Source organism: Canis aureus, chromosome 21 (assembly GCF_053574225.1).
Source record: "Canis aureus isolate CA01 chromosome 21, VMU_Caureus_v.1.0, whole genome shotgun sequence".
Taxonomy (NCBI): domain Eukaryota; kingdom Metazoa; phylum Chordata; class Mammalia; order Carnivora; family Canidae; genus Canis; species Canis aureus.
Genome location: NC_135631.1, coordinates 19988558 through 20007948, shown reverse-complemented (window position 1 = coordinate 20007948; position 19391 = coordinate 19988558). Strand labels below are relative to the sequence as shown.

The window sequence follows — 19391 nt, the reverse complement described above, 5'->3', positions numbered from 1 at the left end:
TAACAAATAAAATGTTTAATCAGGCAGGGGAGTAGTACCCACTGGATACTTTATAGGATGAAATCAGAGAATTTTAACTCATCTAGGGTCACCAAGTAAGAGAGTTGTTACTCAAACCTAGTTTGGAGGTTTATACCCTTTCACTACGCAAAGCATCTGTGTGTGTGTGTGGTTATGTCCAGATTGTAGATAAACTATCAAACTACAAGAATTTATTATTTTTTCCTGTGAGAATGATTTTTTTATTTTCAGAGAGAAGCTAACCATCAGTGTTTTACGCCCACCCCACTTTCTCCTCCTCTTCCTTATTTATCAATTGTGGTAAATTCACATAACAAAATTAATCATTTCTAAGTAAACTATTTATTGGCATTCAGTACGTTCACAGTGTTGTGCAACCACCTCCTCTATCTAGTTTCAAAACATTTCCATCATTCCAAAATAAAACTTCTTACCTATTAAATTTTTCTCCCTTTCTGCCCTCTTCCCACACCTGCAACCATTAGTCTGCATTTTGTTTCTGTGGATTTACCTCTTCTGGATATTTCATATAACAGAATTACCCAGGATATTGACTTTTATGTTAGGCTACTTTCACTTAGCATAATGGCTTGAGGTTCATCCACATTGTAGCATGTATCAGTACTTCATTCCTTTCCTCACTTAATAGTATTCCATTGTATGTATGTACTACATTTTGTTCATTCATCCATTGGTGGATATTTGACTTACTATTTTTGGCTGTTGTGAATAGTGCTGCTATGAATATGCATGTACATGTATTTATTTGAGTACCTGTTTTCTATTCTTTTGGGCATATGAACTCATGAATGTCTAGTTTATTTTCTAATTTCTATCAATTTTAGATTACAAAATGACTAAATGCAGTAATCTCTGTAAAAATATTTTTTCTCAAAGGTTTACTCATATCTATAGTCTTAGTTTATTCTGCAAGTTTTTTTTTAAGATTTTATTTATTCATGAGAGGCACAGAGAGAGAGAGAGAGACAGAGAATGAGAGAGAGAGGCAGAGACACAGGCAAAGGGAGAAGCAGGCTCCATGCAGGGAGTCCGATGTGGGACTTGATCCTGGGTCTCCAGGATCAGGCCCTGGGCTGAAGTCAGCACTAAACCACTGAGCCACCCAGGGCTGCCCCTATTCTGCAAGTTTTGCTCTTATTTTTACCTACTCTTTATGTATGTGTGCGTGTATATGTGTGTGACTATGTACACAAGAGAGAAAGAGAAAGACAATTTTTTTTTTAACATTTAAGGTGGCCATTCTGGGACCCAAAGTTCCCAGAACTATTTGCTTGTTTCATATCAATACTTGCAGATTTTATATAAAGTACCATTTTTAGGTCAAAGAGGCCATGTGTCTGAGGTAATGGTAATAGAGAAGGGTTATTTAGAAATGTGGGCAAACAAATGCAGCTATTTTCAATTGTATCCAAGTAAAATTTTATTTCTCTCATTAGAACAAATATAGAGCAGATGAGGGAGGGATCAACGTACATGTAAAATCACATAAATTTTGTAATTTATGTGAAAAGAAAATATAATTTAAAATAAATTGAATGTACAAATAAAAAATAATCCAGGTGTAAATTATTTATTTATGAAATAATGCCTTTTGAAAAGAGAAGGATGCTAATAGCAACCTAACTATGCAATATACTACACTTCTGTTCTTACCCTTACATTTTCAAAGTCATACATAGTAATTTAGTTTCCCTGCCATTACTATGAGGGGGGTTTTGAAATATAAATTCCTACATACATCTTTGAAAATGCATAGGTCAAAGTAAACTGTTAATGCAGAGCTGATTTTCACTTTTAGTGAAATATTTTGAATCCCTCACCAAAGATGTGCTAGAAGGCACTTTCATTCTAGTCACAGGAGAAGAATAATGTATAAAGTTACTATTTGGAGGTCATCATCTTTAAAACAACATGGATCATAAATCATATTAAGGAGAAAAAAGCATTTTCCCCAACCCTAAAGAACACAAAAGTTCAGGACCCATATTGTTTTGTAGTAAGCAAAGGACCTTGGACCCTTTCAATGGAGCCTTTCAGCCCAGTGCATCTGATCAGTGATAGAGGCATGCTAAGGTGAATTTTAATTAGGACTAAATTGTGGTATTACTCTTTCATACCCTGAACATCTGTTCCCTTCAGAAATGATGATTTATGCAGGCTATCAGAGCAGACAGCTTGCTACAGCTTATGTCACGGTTAGTGGGAAGCTGGTGGTAGCATTTCAGAAAACCAGCATCTAAATGGAGACTGGCCAGTGTATATGATATAGGTAAGAGGGGGAAGGGAAGTATGGTGTGTCCATTTCTAGTTTTGAAGCCAAATATTGACTTGACTTTAAAAAAAAATTCTCTTCTAGACCATCTGTTGTTAATGAAGAAAGTAACTTGGACAATGAATGGGCTGATGCTTCCTACTGATATTAAAAGACAGAAAACCAAGCCTGTTCTTTCTGTTAGAGTGAAGAAACTTAGTGAGAAGACCTCGGTCCGAATTCTGTTCTTTAAGAATGGCATGGGACAAGATGGGCATGAGATTACAGTGGGAAAGGAAACAATAAAAAAGGTAATGTTGTATGAAATATTAAAGTATAAATTAAATTTCAAAGTTTTCATGGCTTTTGAAATGTGTTGGTTTTTCCTTAAAATAGCAGTGTCAACTAATAAACTGAAATATTACGAAGATATTATATTAAATGCAGAACTTTAACTGTTTAGAAGCATGCTTACTGTACATAAATCATCTTTGGCTAACATAGCTGACCATTTACTTAGTTAAAAGGTATGTTTACACTTAGAGAACATTCTAGTTGTTTATAATATTTTATAAAATATTTAGATTGAAGCCCATCAAATCTAGCTCAAATCTAGAATCTGCTCCTTTTTATTTAAAAATAATAAGACTGAAAAAAAAAAAAATGACCGGGGTCAGCCCAAGTGGCTCAGCAGTTTAGCGCCGTCTTCAGCCCAGGCCTGATCCTGGAGACCCAGGATCGAGTCCCACGTCAGGCTCCTTGCATGGAGCCTGCTTCTCCCTCTGCCTGTGTCTCTGCCTCTCTCTCTCTCTCTGTGTCTCTCATGAATAAATAAGTAAAATCTTTTTAAAAAAGTAAAAATAAAAATAATATGGAGGGCGGGGGGTGGGAGTGAATGGGTGACGGGCACTGGGTGTTATTCTGTATGTTAGTAAATTGAACACCAATAAAAAAAAAAAAATCAAAAAAAAAAAAAAAAAAAAAAAATAAAAATAATATGACCTAGAAGTACCCTTGCTTCTTAAATGAGTAAGTAAAGGCCAAAATAACCAAGATTCCTTTTAAAAGCATATATACGCATTTTTAAAAGCAAATCTAGATGGGTCTAAGAAAAATTAGGAAACAATACAGCAAACTTTAAGAAACAAATTTTGTCATATAAATATATCTTTTTTAAGGGATGTGTATATTTCCCATATCATCTTTGATCTGACAAAAATTTGGAGGAACTAATGAAAGTTTGAAGAAAAAAAAAATTTTTTTTACAGATAAGGGTTTTTCAACCCAATCTTAAAGCACCTAATAATAACAACTAAAATGTATTAAGTATGTATTGGAGAGACCGTGAAACACAAGTAAATTGTCTAGGTGTTAATCCTGGCTTTGTCATTGAATCTATGAGACTTTGGACACCCTACCGTCTCAGAGCCTTCATCTAAAAAATGGGAATAGGGACGCCTGGGTGGCTCAGTGGTTGAGCATCTGCCTTCGGCTCAGGGCGTGATCCCACGGTCCCCAGATCGAGTCCCACATTGGGCTCCCTGCCTGGAACCTGCTTCTCCCTCTGCCTATGTCTCTGCCTGCCTCTCTCTCTCTGTCTCTCATGAATAAATAAATAAAATTTTTAAAAATAAATAAAAATAAAAAATGGTAATAACAATAGTGCCTATCTCACAGAAATGACATGAAGATTCAATATGATATGCATGAAGTGCCAGCACCCAGAAAGTTCCAAATAAATATATGCTATTATTATCTTTAGAACTCATAAATATACATCTAGTAGTTAGAAATTATTTCTCTTACTAATGGGAGGCATTTATTATGAAATAAATTTAGGTATAAATAGTTTTATCATGTCAGATTATTTTCAAAATGACTGTTGGTTGAACCAGGTGAATAGTTGACTAGATATTGGAGATTGTTCTTATTTAAATATCTATTTCTTCATCTTTTTATTTTTGTGGTTATCTCATAACCACAACTGGATAAAAGTACTTACTGAGAATCTAGGAAACCAGGTTTTATTTCCTTCTTATCTTCAGATTTGGATTATGAGTAAAACAAGGGATATTACACACCAGAGCAAATTGCTAAGGGAAGTTGTAACATCTTCCCCTGGAGATTTTGAAAACTAGAAAACATGGATATATCTCTTGGTTTTGTTAAAATGCAGTCATTCTTGGAGATAGAAGCTAGATTAGATAACCTCTTGAGTTCACTTCAGTTCAATCTTTGTAATTCTATGCCATGGTGGTAAAATGAGGGTAATAGTCACTCTTAAAGATTATATGTTCTTAGATGAAAGGTTGAGTATAAGTAAAAATGTCACTGCTATTTTACTTTTTTGACTCTAGAGAGCAATTTATTTAAAACTCGATGATCAAGCAGTTCTTTAGCTTATTTTTTTCCTTACAATTTATAAAATTTAATGACTTTTCATGATTTATAAAATTCAGGACATGATTCAGTAATAAGCATTTTGTAAATATTTGATTAAATATCACTTTTAATACAGCATCAATAATAATAACTTTGTGTGATAACAGATGAAAACTACACTTATATTGGTGAGCACTACATAATTCATAGAACCGTCAAAATCACTGTGTTGTACACCTACCTGAAACTAACACTGTATGCCAACTATACTTCAAATAAAAAATATTAAATAAACAAATATCATTTATAAGAACTAGGTAAAGGATAAAAGGCAAGAGAATTAGGGCCTTGAGTATCAATAGAATTTTTTAAAATATTTTATTTATTTATTCATGAGAGAGAGAGAGAGAGGCAGAGACACAGACAGAGGGAGAAGCAGGCTCCATGCAGGGAGCCCAATGTGGGACTCGATCCCGGGTCTCCAGGATCATGCCCTGGGCCAAAGGCAGGCGCTTAAACTGCTGAGCCACCCAGGCTGCCCTCAATAGAATTTTTTGAAGGGAAAAAGTAAGACCAGCTAATTATTTTGTAAATAAAATTTTAAGTTTGAGTTTAGTTGGTAATCACAAGATAATACCATATTTATAAATTAACTACCAAGTCAATAACAGGAATAAAAAAATGGTGTGGTCCCAGGAGAAACACAAATTATTTTCTTTTTTATGATAAAATATTATTCAGGGATTAGAAGCTATTTTTAGGTTATTATGAAGTATTTTTTTTTAATTTTTATTTATTTATGATAGTCACAGAGAGAGAGAGAGGCACAGAGACACAGGCAGAGGGAGAAGCAGGCTCCATGCACCGGGAGCCCGACGTGGGATTCGATCCCGGGTCTCCAGGATCGCGCCCTGGGCCAAAGGCAGGCGCCAAACCGCTGCGCCACCCAGGGATCCCTGAAGTATTAAAATAGGATGTACGAGACTCCTAATTTGGTGAAGGCTATTGCAGTGGGATAAAGAGAAAATTATTGAAGATGGTGTTATAATAAGTTAATTAAGGCATAAAAGTCTTCTCTGAGCTCAGAATAGAGCCATAGGAAAATGGCTTATTTTTCTTAAAAGAGTGCAAAACCAGAAGGAAATCCATATACTTATTTTAGAAAGTTAATTAATTAAGAGCTTTGAAGTGAAAGCCAAAGTGATATATTTCTTCACTAAACTCAAGCTATCCCAACTATGGCCCATCTCTTTGAAACTAAATTCTAAAGCAGATGGCTTTAGAATTACTTGGTATGGTTTAATAATCACACAGCACCTGCAACTGTGGGGCATAGGCTAAACATATGTATCCAGGGGTTGAAAACGTAAAAAGAAAAATTTCTGGGCACAAGATGCAAAGTTAATGGAAAATGAAAAATGTCTGCTCCAGAGATGTAACTTTTTAATGTTAACATTGTGATGGTGGTTAAGTTTTATTTTCTATTAATTATCTCTTAGATTCCTTGTCAGAGAAGTAGTGTTAACTGTATCAATTATTTTATTATTTAGGATACCATTCTTCATGAGAAATACTTATTTTTTTCTTAGCAGTTAATAGTTATATCTTACCCATTTGGTGTTTTTTTGCTTGGTTTTCCATGTACTATCACAAATGGCACTAGATTGTAATGGTGAAGAGAACAATGAAAAAGATAATGAAGAAATGAAACAATGAAAAAGTGCCCTGTCCTCTCAGTCCAATTTGAATTGATTGTTCTCCATAACCTATATCCTCGGATGTCCCTTCACCCTCAACCTGCGGATTCTTTCCCTCTATCCTCTGTGGGATCCCTCTCTCCTACTTCTCTAATCTTCCTTTGTCTTCATTTAGTCTATTGGACACATATTCAGTTGCTTTCTAAGAAAGAGAACATAGGATATAATTTTTTTAAGATCTTGGGAAATCATTCTTTCCTCCAAATGCTCAAGGTATTGCTCCATTGCTTCTTGTTCCCAGTGTTGCTATTGAGAAGTCTAATACCATACTGATTCCTCATCCTTTGTAGGTGACCTGCTTTTAATTTTTCCCTCTGAAAACATTTAGAATTATCTCTTGGTTCCCAGTGTTCAAGTATTTCCAAGATGTGCTAGGTACTCATTCAGATGTCTTTTCAGTCTGAAGTCAAGTCTTACCCTCTTTCTTCTGAAATTTTGTTGAATTATTTCTTTGACAGCATCTTTTTTCTTTTCTTTTTCTGTTCTGGTTTTATGGAACTCCTATTTATATATTTTGGATTAGAACTGAACTTCTAATTTTCTTATTTGCGTGATTTCCTTATCTTTACCCTCTAACCCAATGAATATTTTTGCTTCTGCTTCCTGCACTATCTCTGTTTCCTGTATTTGTTTTGTTTGTTGTTTTTGTTTTCTGTCCTTCATGTTTCACAGATTTCTTAAAGATGGGTTAGTCTTCCATCAATATTTAAAAGTGAAGAACTCAACACCTATTGAAAAGCTCTTGAGCATAGGGGTGTCTTACTGAGGCATGGGTTGCATTGGCGAGTGTTTTGTCTAGGCTTTTCTTTAGGTTGAGAGGTGTGGCTAATTGTGTGTTTGTATGTCTTTACTCTGGGGCTGATCAGTTTCTCCAGCTAGAATCTGCCAATCTGAGCAATCTCATAGTCAAGTGGAGAAGGGGACTAGGAGTTGCACTTTCAGTATGTAGATTTTCATTTAATTCCCCTATTTTCAGTAAGCTGCCCTCATTCTCAGCTCTGCCTGGTGCCTCTGATTTCAGAGCTGTGGTTTAGCTTCTCCAGAGACCAAATCTCCTGTCTTTTCTTCTGGTGACAGACGTATAGTTGCCTGGATACTTGGTGTTTGGAGGTTTAACTCCTTTTTATAGAAATAGTGAGCTTATTTTCAACCTACTTTTTAGAGGTATCTGATGGCTCAAATTTCTGAGCTTTTCTGGAATTTTGTACTAGAAAGCAAGTTTACTTCTGCTACCTTCAGTTTTGAAGTTTCTGGTCTGCTGAATTAATTACTTCTTAACTTATTTTTCCTCTGTCTCACAGAATTTTTGTTACTGGAATTCCTTTTCTGATTCTCTCTCTGTCTCTTTTAATTTTTTTTCTCTGTCTCTTTTTAAAGATTTTATTTATTTATTCCTGAGAGACACAGAGAGAGAGGCAGGGACACAGGCAGAGGGAGAAGCAGGCTCCATGCAGGGAGCCTGATGTGGGACTTGATCCCAGAGCTTTGGGATACTCCCTTAGCTGAAGGCAGATGCTCAACTGCTGAGCCACTCAGGCGTCCTATATTCTCTCTCTTTTTTAAAATGCCAAGTATCGGTCTTTTATTTAACATTGATAAAGCTGAGGGCAGCCTGGGTGGCTCAGCAGTTTAGTGCCGCCTTCAGCCCAGGGCATGATCCTGGAGACCCAGGATTGAGTCCCACATCAGGATCCCTGCTTGGAGCCTGCTTCTCTCTCTGCCTGTGTCTCTGCCTCTCTCTCTCTCTCTCTCTCTCTCTCTCTCTCTCTGTGTGTGTCTCTCTCATGAATAAATAAATAAGATTTTTTTTTTAAAAAAGCTGATTTTTTTAGATGAAAAGATAGTTCTAATATCGTCTTACCCTAATGGATTGTTTTGCCCATTGCGATGGGGTTTGTACATTCTATTTGGAAAACATAGTTTCAATCTACTTGAGTGAGAACAGAATACCTTTTTTTGTCACCTGGAAACATAAGATACTTATTACAGACAAAGGGTCTGCAGTGTTTCTCAAAGTATGGTTCATAGGACACCTGCATCAAAATTATCTGAACTGTGTGTTAAAAATTCAAACTGTTGGGCCCGCACTCCAAGCCTATTGAATTAAGAATTTCCCGAGTGTTGGCCTTGGGAATCTGAATTTCAACAAATGTGTCCAGATGATTTTTAGCCCTACTAAGTTTAAGAACTCTTGTTCTGGTATTCTAAAACTTCAAATTTACTGATAATGGAAATCTTCATAGATTACTTGTTTGTTTAGCATATTTCTCATATAGTATGAGAGAAGGAAAATAAGTTATATGACATAGAAAATGAGTTATGGGAAATTAGACCACTCTGAACTAGTGCATGGAGTTAAGAAATCAGGAAGAGGAAAAATTCTACAAGTTAGCAGGGAGTAGTCCATGTGGCAACTCTGACTTAGAAGAAATAAACATTCCTTTAATATTTGTATGTATGTAATATTTGTATTTAATATTTAATATTCCATTATAGTGGTTTTTCCCTGTTACTACTAAAAAACCACATAAAGATTGAAAGAATATCTTATATGTGACTGTCAGTGTATAAATAAATTATGGATGCCCTTAAATTAGAGGGAAACCCAGACTTTTATGATGTTCACATTTTTTTTTTAAGATTTTATTTATTTATTCATGAGAGACACACAGAGAGAGGCAGAGAAGCAGGCTCCATGCAGGAAGCCCGACGTGGGACTCGTTCGTGGGTCTCCCTGGGCTGACGGTGGCACTAAACCACTGAGCCGCCTGGGCTACCCATGCTCACATTTGTTAATTGGGAAAAATAACTCAGTAAGCCTAAACAAGAAAAGACTTCAAGAAAATGTTCAATTTTAAGGGAACCTGGGTGGCTCAATTGGTTAAGCATCTGCCTTTGGCTCCAGTCATAATCCCAGGGTCCTGGGATTGAGCACTGCATTGGGCTCCTTGCTCAGCAGGGAGCCTCTTCTCCCTCTCCCTCTGCCTGCTGCTCTCCCTGCTTGTGCTCTCTCTCTCTCTGTGTCAAATAAATAAAATCATAAAAAAGAAAATAAGTTTAAGAAACCTACAATTCAATAAAAAATATAGCATAATAGCATTACTATGGGGATGCCTGGGTGGCTCAGCGGTTGAGTGTCTGCCTTTGGCTCAGGGCATGATCCTGGAGCCCCTTTGAGAAGCCTGCTTCTCCCTCTGCCTATGTCGCTGCCTCTCTCTCTCTGTGCCTCTCATGAATAAATAAATAAAAACTTTAAAAAATACAGTATTATTACGTAATGTTCACACACAAATCAGTAACTGTAATAGTAGAGATTTTTTCCAATAGTTTGGGTTAAAGAATTTAGAGAACATTTTAAAAGATTCAAAAGAGAGTACCTGAAGTAACAAAATTTGATTCAGGATGCTCACCATGGATTTCAACAGGGGAATGTCATGCATAATTAGTATGTTAGAAGTTCTTTAAAGAATTTTTTATGATAGGTGAGGAAAAGCCCATTGATACTATTATTGTTTTAAAAATTAGTCTAGTGTTCATACCGGGGATTAATATCAGATTTAAAAATATGAAAGCAGATTTTTTTTAAAATATGGAATTTGATACTGTAGTTTATTTTCAAGGGACCATGAATAGCCAAATGTCTTCTATTTATTGTCAATTTTAGGATTATAGAATTGGATTATTTTGGAATGCCATAAGTAATTGGTAGTCAGAATTTTTTTTCCTGAATAAAAACCTAAGAGGAAGGCCGGGCAGGAATGTGTTTCCTCAGTTGTAATAAAAGCAAATGAGAATTTTTGGTTTTTGGATTTATTTACAAATGATCCTTAAGGGCAGATAATCCTTAACATTAAGATCACAGAATTTATGAAATCATCTAATTAAGCAACGTAGAAAATTGTGACTTAGAGAAGTTAGCTGCCCTATGCAAAATAGATCAACTGGAATAGCTAGGATTAGAATCCATTTTCCTACTTAAACATGTTTTCTTCATTATGGGAAAGTGCCACAAATACACTTTTTATTACATTTTAATTCCTATATGTTCTCACTTTTTAAAAATGAGTTACCATAACCGTGAAAAAACAAGAGATCTGTATATAGCCATAACAGAATAACTAGTATCAGACTAGCCATCCTATTTTAAACAACTAGAATTGGACAAAATTTATGAAACAATTATTTTTAATATTAGATAATGTTTTAAGAGAAGAAAAGTTGAGGTTAATCCTACAATGTATCCCATCTTTATACCTAGAGGCAATTTTTGGACTGTGGTATAGGGAGAGAAAATCCAAAAAAACATAGGTGTCTCTACAAGTTGAGGAGAAAGACACCAAAGTTCTAGGAGATGGAAATGTCTGGAATTTTCCATGAAATGCCATAAATGAAGAAACTATTTAGATAATAGTTCCCAAAATTTGCTTGGGGTTCCCTTGTATTCTTGGCTAAATTGTAAGTTATTCATGCACAGGGTGAATTCCACGAAGGCTTGGCAGAAACAACTAACTACCAAGGAAATAACAACTAATAGAAATGTGAAAAGGAAATAACTATGGAAGTATGCCCAGGGTAGGGATACGTTTGTGTTTTGACCCATTAGAGGGAAGAGATTTTGTCGAACATGGGAAATTCACAAAGATCTCAAAAAAGGTAATCATTATCCAGGAGAAAAGTAAATCAGTAGAAACAGGACACCCTCCTCCCTGCCATAGTTAACAGTAGAAATATTTTTTAAGAAAGATTTTATTTATTTATTTGAGAGAGAGCACATGTGCACAAGAGCAGAGAAGAGGGGCAAAGGGAGAGGGAGAAGCAGACTCCTCGCTAAGCAAGGAGCCCAACCCAGGGCTTGACCCTAGGACGCCAGGACCTAGGGACCATGACCTGAGCAGAAGGCAGATGCTCAGCCAACTAAGCCACACAGGAACCCCGCTAAAAGACGTTTCAAAAGCTATTATAAATATGAAAGGAATTAAAGAAAAACATGAATATTATATGAAGAGAAATGGAAACTAAAAATAGAACCAATGGAAGTTCTAGATCTAAAAAATACAGTATCTTAAATGGAAAAATAAACAAAACACCAGATAGGTTTAATAGCAGATTAGTCATTAGAGAACAAAATACTAGTGAATTTTAAGACAGGGCAATAAAAACTATCCAAATTGAAGTATAGAGAAGCAAAAAAGAAAGGCTGAGAAAAGGACAGAGTGTCAGTAACATGTGAGTTAATATCAAGCAGTCTCATAGATATACAATTGGAGCCCTAGAAAGTTTGAGGAGAGGGAGAATATATTTGAAGAAATGATGGCCAGAAGTTTTTCTGAGTTCCTGAAAAATGTTAACCTGTAAGTCCAGGAAGCTCAATGAAAGGTCAGGAAATGCAAAGAAATTCAAATAGCCAAATTTGGAGGACTTGCACTACCTGACTTTAGCATTTAGTATAAAGTAATCAAGATATAATGGTACTGGCATGAGGATACACAGAAAGAGCAATGGAGGGCAGCCCGGGTGGCTCAGTGGTTTAGCGCTGCTTTTGGCCCAGGGTGTGACCCTGGAGACCCAGGATTGAGTCCCACATCGGGCTCCCTGCATGGAGCCTGCTTCTACCTCTGCCTGTGTCTCTGCCTCTCTATCTCTCTCTATCTCCCATGAATAAATAAATAAAATATTTTTTAAAAAGGAAGAGCAATGGAAGGAAATATAAGGAGTTTGGAAATAGACCCACACATATTGGGGCAAGTTATTCTTGAAGTCCAATGGGGAAATGATAGTCATTTTGACAAATATTGCTGAAAATTAGATATCTGTGCTAAAAATTATCTTGATCCCTACCTCATACCATCACACAATTTCATTTGAAGTTTATCAGAGATCTAAATGTAAAAATTAAATCTTATCAGTGCTAGGAGAAAATCCTTACAATTTTGGGGTAGGCACAGATTTCTTAGATGGCTTAAAAAATATGAACTAAAAAATTTTAAAGAAAGATGAAATGTACCTTATCCAAACAAACAAAAAAAAACAAATATGCTCTTCAAAAGACAAAATTAATAAAATGAAAAGTCTAGCCACAGATTAGGAGAAAATATTCAGAAAGCACATACCTGACAAAAACAAACAAACAAACTTGTGTTCATATTATATCAAGATCTCTGATAACAGAAGACAACACAATAAAAAATAGACACTTTACTAAAAAGAAAATAGACATCAACCTTAAGAACTTGAAAAGACATTCAACATTAGTCATCAAGGAAATGCAAATTAAAACTATACTTAGTTACCACTATGCACACATCAGAATGGCCAAAATTAAAAAGACTGGCAATACTAAGTGTTGGTGAATATCTGGAATAACTGGAAGTCTCACCTAATAGCAGACGAGAATGCAAAATGATACAGCTACTTTGCAAACTACTTTGGCAGTTCTTTTTTTTTTTTTTTTTTTTTTTTTACTTTGGCAGTTCTTATAAAGTTAAATATACATTTACCACACAATCTAGCAATCCCCTTTCTGGGTATTTACCCAAGAGAAATAATATATGTTAACACAAAGACTTCTGGGTGAATGTTCAGAGTGGCTTTATTCATAATAGGCCTGACTAGAAACTACTGAAAAGTCCCATCAACAAGTGAGTGGATACTCTTGTTAACTGAGTTCAGGGCAGCTGGCCAGGGCCTGTGGTATGCTGCTTCAGTGAGGGCCTTGACTTGTAGCCACAGGCTTGTTGCTTTTCTGGGTACCACTCTCCCTGACCACTAGAATCAATGCGCCAGTAGCAAGGCTCTGATTCCTCTCTGGCTCTTGGGTACTGCTCTGAGGAGTGTCACCGTTTAGACTAGAAAGCTGGTGGGCACTAGGGGGATGACCCAAAACAAGAAGAAAGTGGAGGAGATGCTAGATGAGGTGCTCTTTTGTTTTTTGTTTGGATACGGGGTGGAAAAACTGCTTGACCGTCAAATGGTAAAGGGCAAAGTGGAATACCTCCTGCAGTGGAAGGGGTTCTGAGGTGAGGTTAACATGTGGGAGTCCGAAGAGAACCTGGATTGCCCTGATCTCATCACAGAAAACAGCACATGAGACAGATAATCAGTGAGGTAAGCACAAAGCTGAATCTGGTTCTGAAGATAGGGGAATGGAGAGCAAACCAAAGCAGAAGAAGAATCAGAAAAGCCAGAGGCTTTGCCTGGGGTTTGAAGCCAGAGAGGATTATTGATACTATAGATTCCAGTGGATAACTCATGTCCCTGATGAAATGGAAAAACTCTGATGAGCCTGACCTAGTCCTTGACACGGAAGCCAATGTCAAGTGCCCACAGGTGGTCATGTACTTCTATGAGGAAACACTAACATGGTATTGTTACCCCTTGGAGGATGATGACAAAAAAGATGACAAGAATTTACTCTCCTGTCACATCTGACTGTGGTTGGTCTCTTTCTTTCTTTCTTTCTTTCTTTCTTTCTTTCTTTCTTTCTTTCTTTCTTTCTTTCTTTCTTTCTTTCCTTCCTTCCTTCCTTCCTTCCTTCCTTCCTTCCTTCCTTCCTTTCTTCTTCTTCTTCTTCTTCTTTCTTTCTTTCTTTCTTTCTTTCTTTCTTTCTTTCTTTCTTTCTTTCTTTCTTTCTTTTCTTTCTTCTTTCTCTTTCTTTTTTCCTTTCTTCTTCCTTCTTTCTTTCTTTCTTTCTTTCTTTCTTTCATTTATTTATTTATTTATTCATGAGAGACAGAGAGGGAGAGAGAGAGAGAGAGAGAGGCAGAGACACAGGCAGAGGGAGAAGCAGGCTCCATGCAGGGAGCCTGACGTGGGACTCGATCCCGGGGCTCCAGGATAATGACCTAGGCTGAAGGTGGCGCTAAAAAGCTCAGCCACCTGGGCTGCCCTGACTGTGGGTTTCACGTGGGGAGAGAAGGAGTTCTACTTGTCTTGACACCACAGAGGTGGTTTAAGATGTCTTTTGAAGAGTCAGTACCATTTCTGGGCTCTACAGCAGCCCAAGTGCTTTAAAGCGTTTCCATGCTGTGTAGTTTGCACACCCATCCCATTGAAGGGGAAGAAAGAGAAGTGTTGCAAGACAGCCCATTCTGTACTTTGCGGAGAAAGGCAAAGGGCCTTCCATGAAAGACAAAATTTACAGATGGGTGTGTGGGAGAACAGGAGATACAGTAGATTTTCAAAGCACATCTGCACAACCCAGAGCCTTCTTTCCAATAGTGTTAACTTTGCATTTTTACAGTGTAGCATGTGTGTAGTTTTTGGCTACTACTGGTGTATTATTTGGGAGTGGGAAGGATGGGGGTGGGAGGGAATAGAGATGGGTAGGATCATTCTTGTTAAAATTTGGTGCCTAATTGGGGAAATGGTGAAACAATGGAAAGAGTAAACTATTGAAGATTTGGTTCTGTGTCCAGAATATTTTATCTTTTCAAAAAAGTCATTGGCAAGCTAAATGAGGACTGTGAAAGACTGTTTAAAAGCTGTGAATGCCTGAAATTTATAAGCCCAAGTGTCCCCTGCCTGAGCTTAATGTTGTTCCCAACAAAGAACTAAGCCAGTTAATAAGTTACCAAAGTTGCCATTTTGGGGATAGAAACTGGTTGAAGAAGGAGATTTTTTTTTAAATTTTTATTTATTTATGATAGTCACACAGAGAGAGAGAGAGAGAGAGGCAGAGACACAGGCAGAGGGAGAAGCAGGCTCCATACACCAGGAGCCCGACGTGGGATTCGATCCTGGGTCTTCAGGATCACGCCCTGGGCCAAAGGCAGCCGCTAAACCGCTGCACCACCCAGGGATCCCAAGAAGGAGATTCTTATTGGAGCATATATATAAGCAGATGGTTCTGTCTTAGAGGTGCTAATTCCTTAAATTGATAAAAAAAAAGACCTTTTTCCAAGCAATGAAGTTTTAAACATCAGCTTGTCACCCCAAGCCACTGGCTGGGGTATTTGGAGAGGGAAAAAGCGTTGTATAGAAGATGGGAAAGTAGGGAAAGAGTAGGAACTCTGCTCTTAGGGTGGAAAACTCTTGAAGCCTGTGATTTGAACTTTGAACTCTGAAATCATTGGTGGCAGGGTTCAGTCACTGACAGTACAAGTTCATTGGATCACTTCCAGAGTTGAATGATTTCAAAAGCCCTGGTTTTAGGAGATTAAACTTTCATACTGGGGCAGTGGTTCACTTTAAAACACAAAACAATTTTTTTTAATCCTGAGAATTAACTGTTACCCAAAATGCTGTTTTGAATCATAAGATCCATCTATTCTTGACATCATCTAGGTCCATCTAGAACTCCACTGTGGGGACACTGAGTGGCTCAGCAGTTGAGCGTCTGCCTTGGGCTCAGGGTCTGATCCTGGAATCTGGGATCAAGTCCCACATCAGGCTCCTAGCAGGAAGCCTGCTTCTCCCACTGCCTGTGTCTCTGCCTCTCTCTCTGTCTCTGTCTCTGTGTCTCTCATGAATAAATAAATAAAATCTTTTTAAAAACCCAAAACAGGGGATCCCTAGGTGGCGCAGCGGTTTAGCGCCTGTCTTTGGCCCAGGGTGCGATCCTGGAGACCCAGGATCGAATCCCACATCGGGCTCCCGGTGCATGGAGCCTGCTCCTCCCTCTGCCTGTGTCTCTGCCTCTCTCTCTCTCTCTCTCTCTGTGTGACTATCATAAATTAAAAAAAAAAAAAAATTTAAAAACCCAAAACAAATTGAACTCCACCATAAAATCTTTTTAGGCACGTGTTAGGTTCCTGTGAAAACTTTATTTAAATGTAAACTTAACACCATATTGTTAGTTTTGGACTTAATAAGACTATAGATTTATAATCCTTAAAAAACGAGTGGATAAACACATTGTGCCATATCCATACCAGCAATAAAATGGAACAGATATTGTGGTAAATGAAAGAAGCTAGGTACAAAATAATACTTGCTATATGATTCCATTTAGGTGAAATTGCCAAACAGACAAAACTGCTCTCGTGACAGACAGGAATCATTGGTTTCCTGTGGCCAAGTACTGAACTGTGATTGCAGGAACATGAGGAATTGTGCAAAGGAAAGGATATATTCTGTATCTTGATTGTAGTGATGGTTACACAGATAAATTTTTTTCTACCTTCATTAAACTGTACACTTAAAATAGGTACAGCTTATTTCATGTATTGTACATCAGAATAATAGTTTTAAAAAGCAAATAACAGTATGATTAGCATTATAAACATTTTAAAGTAACCTGGGCTATTTAATTATTTTAAGAGCTCAATTAAGGATAGAATATCTAAGTATGTATTAATAGATTACTTGGAAAAATCTCATCTGGTTATCTACTTCTCATTCACATTTTAATAATAAAATGCCAGAACACCTACATTTCAAATTCACCAGAAATAATTGCTTTTACAAATCATAGTGATGTTCATTATTAGTGAGAGCAAATAACTAGATCTGGCATGCATTCTATCACCCACTTTTATGAGAAAAAGACAAATAACAGGCCAGTAAATTTATTTCCAGGATTTATTCAGAAAAGTACCTTTAAGCTGCTTAATAAGAGGGAACAAATTCATCCCAATCCCCTGGCATCTTCAGGTTGAAATAGTGATCGTAGTTTTTATTGTCATTATAAAATGTTGGTCTTAGCAGAGAATTATGCTCAGTACATTTTATTACATTTTAATTCTTTGGAAATTCACAATGTATTTAATAGTCTTTGAGTTAGCAAAAAACATTTGTAAAAAAGTAGATGCGCTTTCTCAAAATATTCATGATAACTTGTACTCTCTTCTACCCAACAAGTACAATTGCCAAAGGTGGAATATTTTTCGTAATCCAATGAATTAATTCCATAATTATCCATTAATTTTCAGTTTTCAGCTTCCTAAATTTCTTTTAAAATTCTTCTCTAGGTTCTTAATTAAATGATTTGCTTCTTAGGTTTGTGTAGTGAATACTGTTGTAATCTATTTGCTGTACAAATACTCATTGAATTGAAACAGTGTTACTTATTGAGTTAGTTAAAACCAGTGTTCCTGCCCCCTGCCCAGCAATTTTTTTCTGTTAGTTAGGATGACATTAGCTGCAAATATTAGAGAATGCTGATTTAAACAGACTTATGCAAAAAGGAAGCAAGAAATTCAGAAGTAGGACAGTTTTAAGCATAGTATGATAGGACCAGTTACATTTTTTTAAGTTTTAGTTATTTAAATAATCTCTACACCCAACATGGAACTCGAACTCATAACCCTGAGATCAAGAGTCACATGCTCCCCCGACTGAGCCAGCCAGGCACCCCCTAGTTATGTTATTTTTAATTTTCTGGATTTTATGTTCTTTCATATGTTGGTAACAGGATCGCTGCTGCATAGCCAGCTAAATTTTGGCTAGTGGCAGAAAAGGACTATTTCTTCCCTATGAATGATGAAGCCTTTTCCAAAATCCTTTGTCTCATTGGCAGAGCTAGATTATGTGTCTACCCCAAACTGATGAGAAGCATGGGACCACCATGACTGACCTAGATCAATTAGGATAACTGTAGTCTTTTAGTCCAAAGAGGTAAAAGTGAACCTCTAACCAAAATCAACACAGCAAGGTTGAGGCAAAGAATGAATATTGGGTAGGCCATGAAGAGAATTACTACAAATGTGAAGAGATTTTATTTCTTAAGGTCAGTATAAGGTTAGTGCTCTGGTAGCAAAAACAAGTAGTTTTATTTGGAAATTCCCTTTTCTAGAATTACACATTCTTTTTTTAAAAAATTAATTTAATTTCTAAGATATGACAGACGAGCATGCTTAAGTGCTGGTAGGGAAAATCTCACTGAGAAGGAATAGTTGAATATATATGAAAGAGAAGAAATGATAGATAATATATACTGCTTTAAAAGTTGAGAGCAGGGGGATCCCTGGGTGGCTCAGCGGTTTAGCGCCTGCCTTTGGTCCAGGTTGCGATCCTGGAGTCCCGGGATCGAGTCCCACATCGGGCTCCCGGCATGAAGCCTGCTTCTCCCTCCTCCTGTCTCTCTCTCTCTCTCTCATGAATAAATAAATAAATCTTAAAAAAAAAAAAAAGTTGAGAGCAAACGTAATTGAAAGCATAGGTGGAATGTTGGCCTTAGGAGAAAGGATCCTTACAACTAGAGGGAAAAGGAGAGAACAGATATAGAAATATAGTAGTAGTAGTAGTATAGTAGTAGTAGCTTGTAGTTTTGGCAGCAGGAAGATGAGGCTTCAGTTTTCTGTCTGATGTAAGGCCATTCCATCTGCCAAAAATAAACAGGGAAGTAGAGAAGGGGAGGGCAGAGAGAGAGAGCAGAGATGGTTTGAGATATTCATTATGGTAAGTAGAAGAGAGATTTGACCAAACAAATGAAATAAAAGTGACTAGCTGGTATTGAAAGGCCTTGGAGTTTGGTGACTATGAATAATGCTAGTGCTGATTTGCTCATTTGTGTGATTTCTCCAGGAGCACTAAGATTCTTGGTGTGTGCATAGCATGCGGATAGTTAAGCATCAGACAGAGTTAGGATTTTTGTGGCAAAAGTTATACATGAATGACGAAGAATGACTAGAGTGAAGGAAGGTGGTGCAGTTGAGAGTCAGGTTGCTTTGCTTAGAGTTGGGGAGAAATCTTGAAATAACATCATTAGTAACAGGGATGCCTGGGTGGCTCAGTGGTTGAGCGTCTGCCTTTGGCTCAGAGCCCTATCCCGAATTTCTGAGATCAAGTCTCACATAGAGCTCCTTGCATTGAGCCTGCTTCTCCTCCCTCTGCCTGTGTCTCTGCCTCTCTCTCTGTGTCTCTCATGAATAAATAAAATCTTTAAAAAACAAAACAAAACATTTTCAGTAATAACCTTTCCCATCTTCCCATCCTCTCTCAACACTTTGAGATTGTGATATGAGAGAATAAAATCCCAGTACTTGAGAGAGCCCTGAGGAATTAGTGAATTTAGGGAAATG

At 37.0% G+C, this 19391-nt stretch overlaps 1 protein-coding gene and 1 pseudogene across 23 annotated transcripts in view; both read left to right on the top strand.

Moving 5' to 3' along the window:
• Nucleotides 1-19391, top strand: part of DCDC1 (doublecortin domain containing 1) — a 483101-nt gene that overhangs the window by 53623 nt on the left and 410087 nt on the right. For 22 of the 23 annotated variants that reach the window (XM_077863419.1, XM_077863438.1, XM_077863436.1 and 19 more), the window contains one exon: nt 2399-2604. In XM_077863419.1, coding sequence (XP_077719545.1) covers nt 2399-2604 — 206 coding nt within the window. Of the gene's footprint in view, nt 1-2398; nt 2605-19391 lie in introns of those variants that run through there. The other variant, XM_077863442.1, reaches the window with a different exon arrangement.
• On the top strand, nt 13304-13860 carry LOC144293121 (chromobox protein homolog 1 pseudogene; annotated as a pseudogene).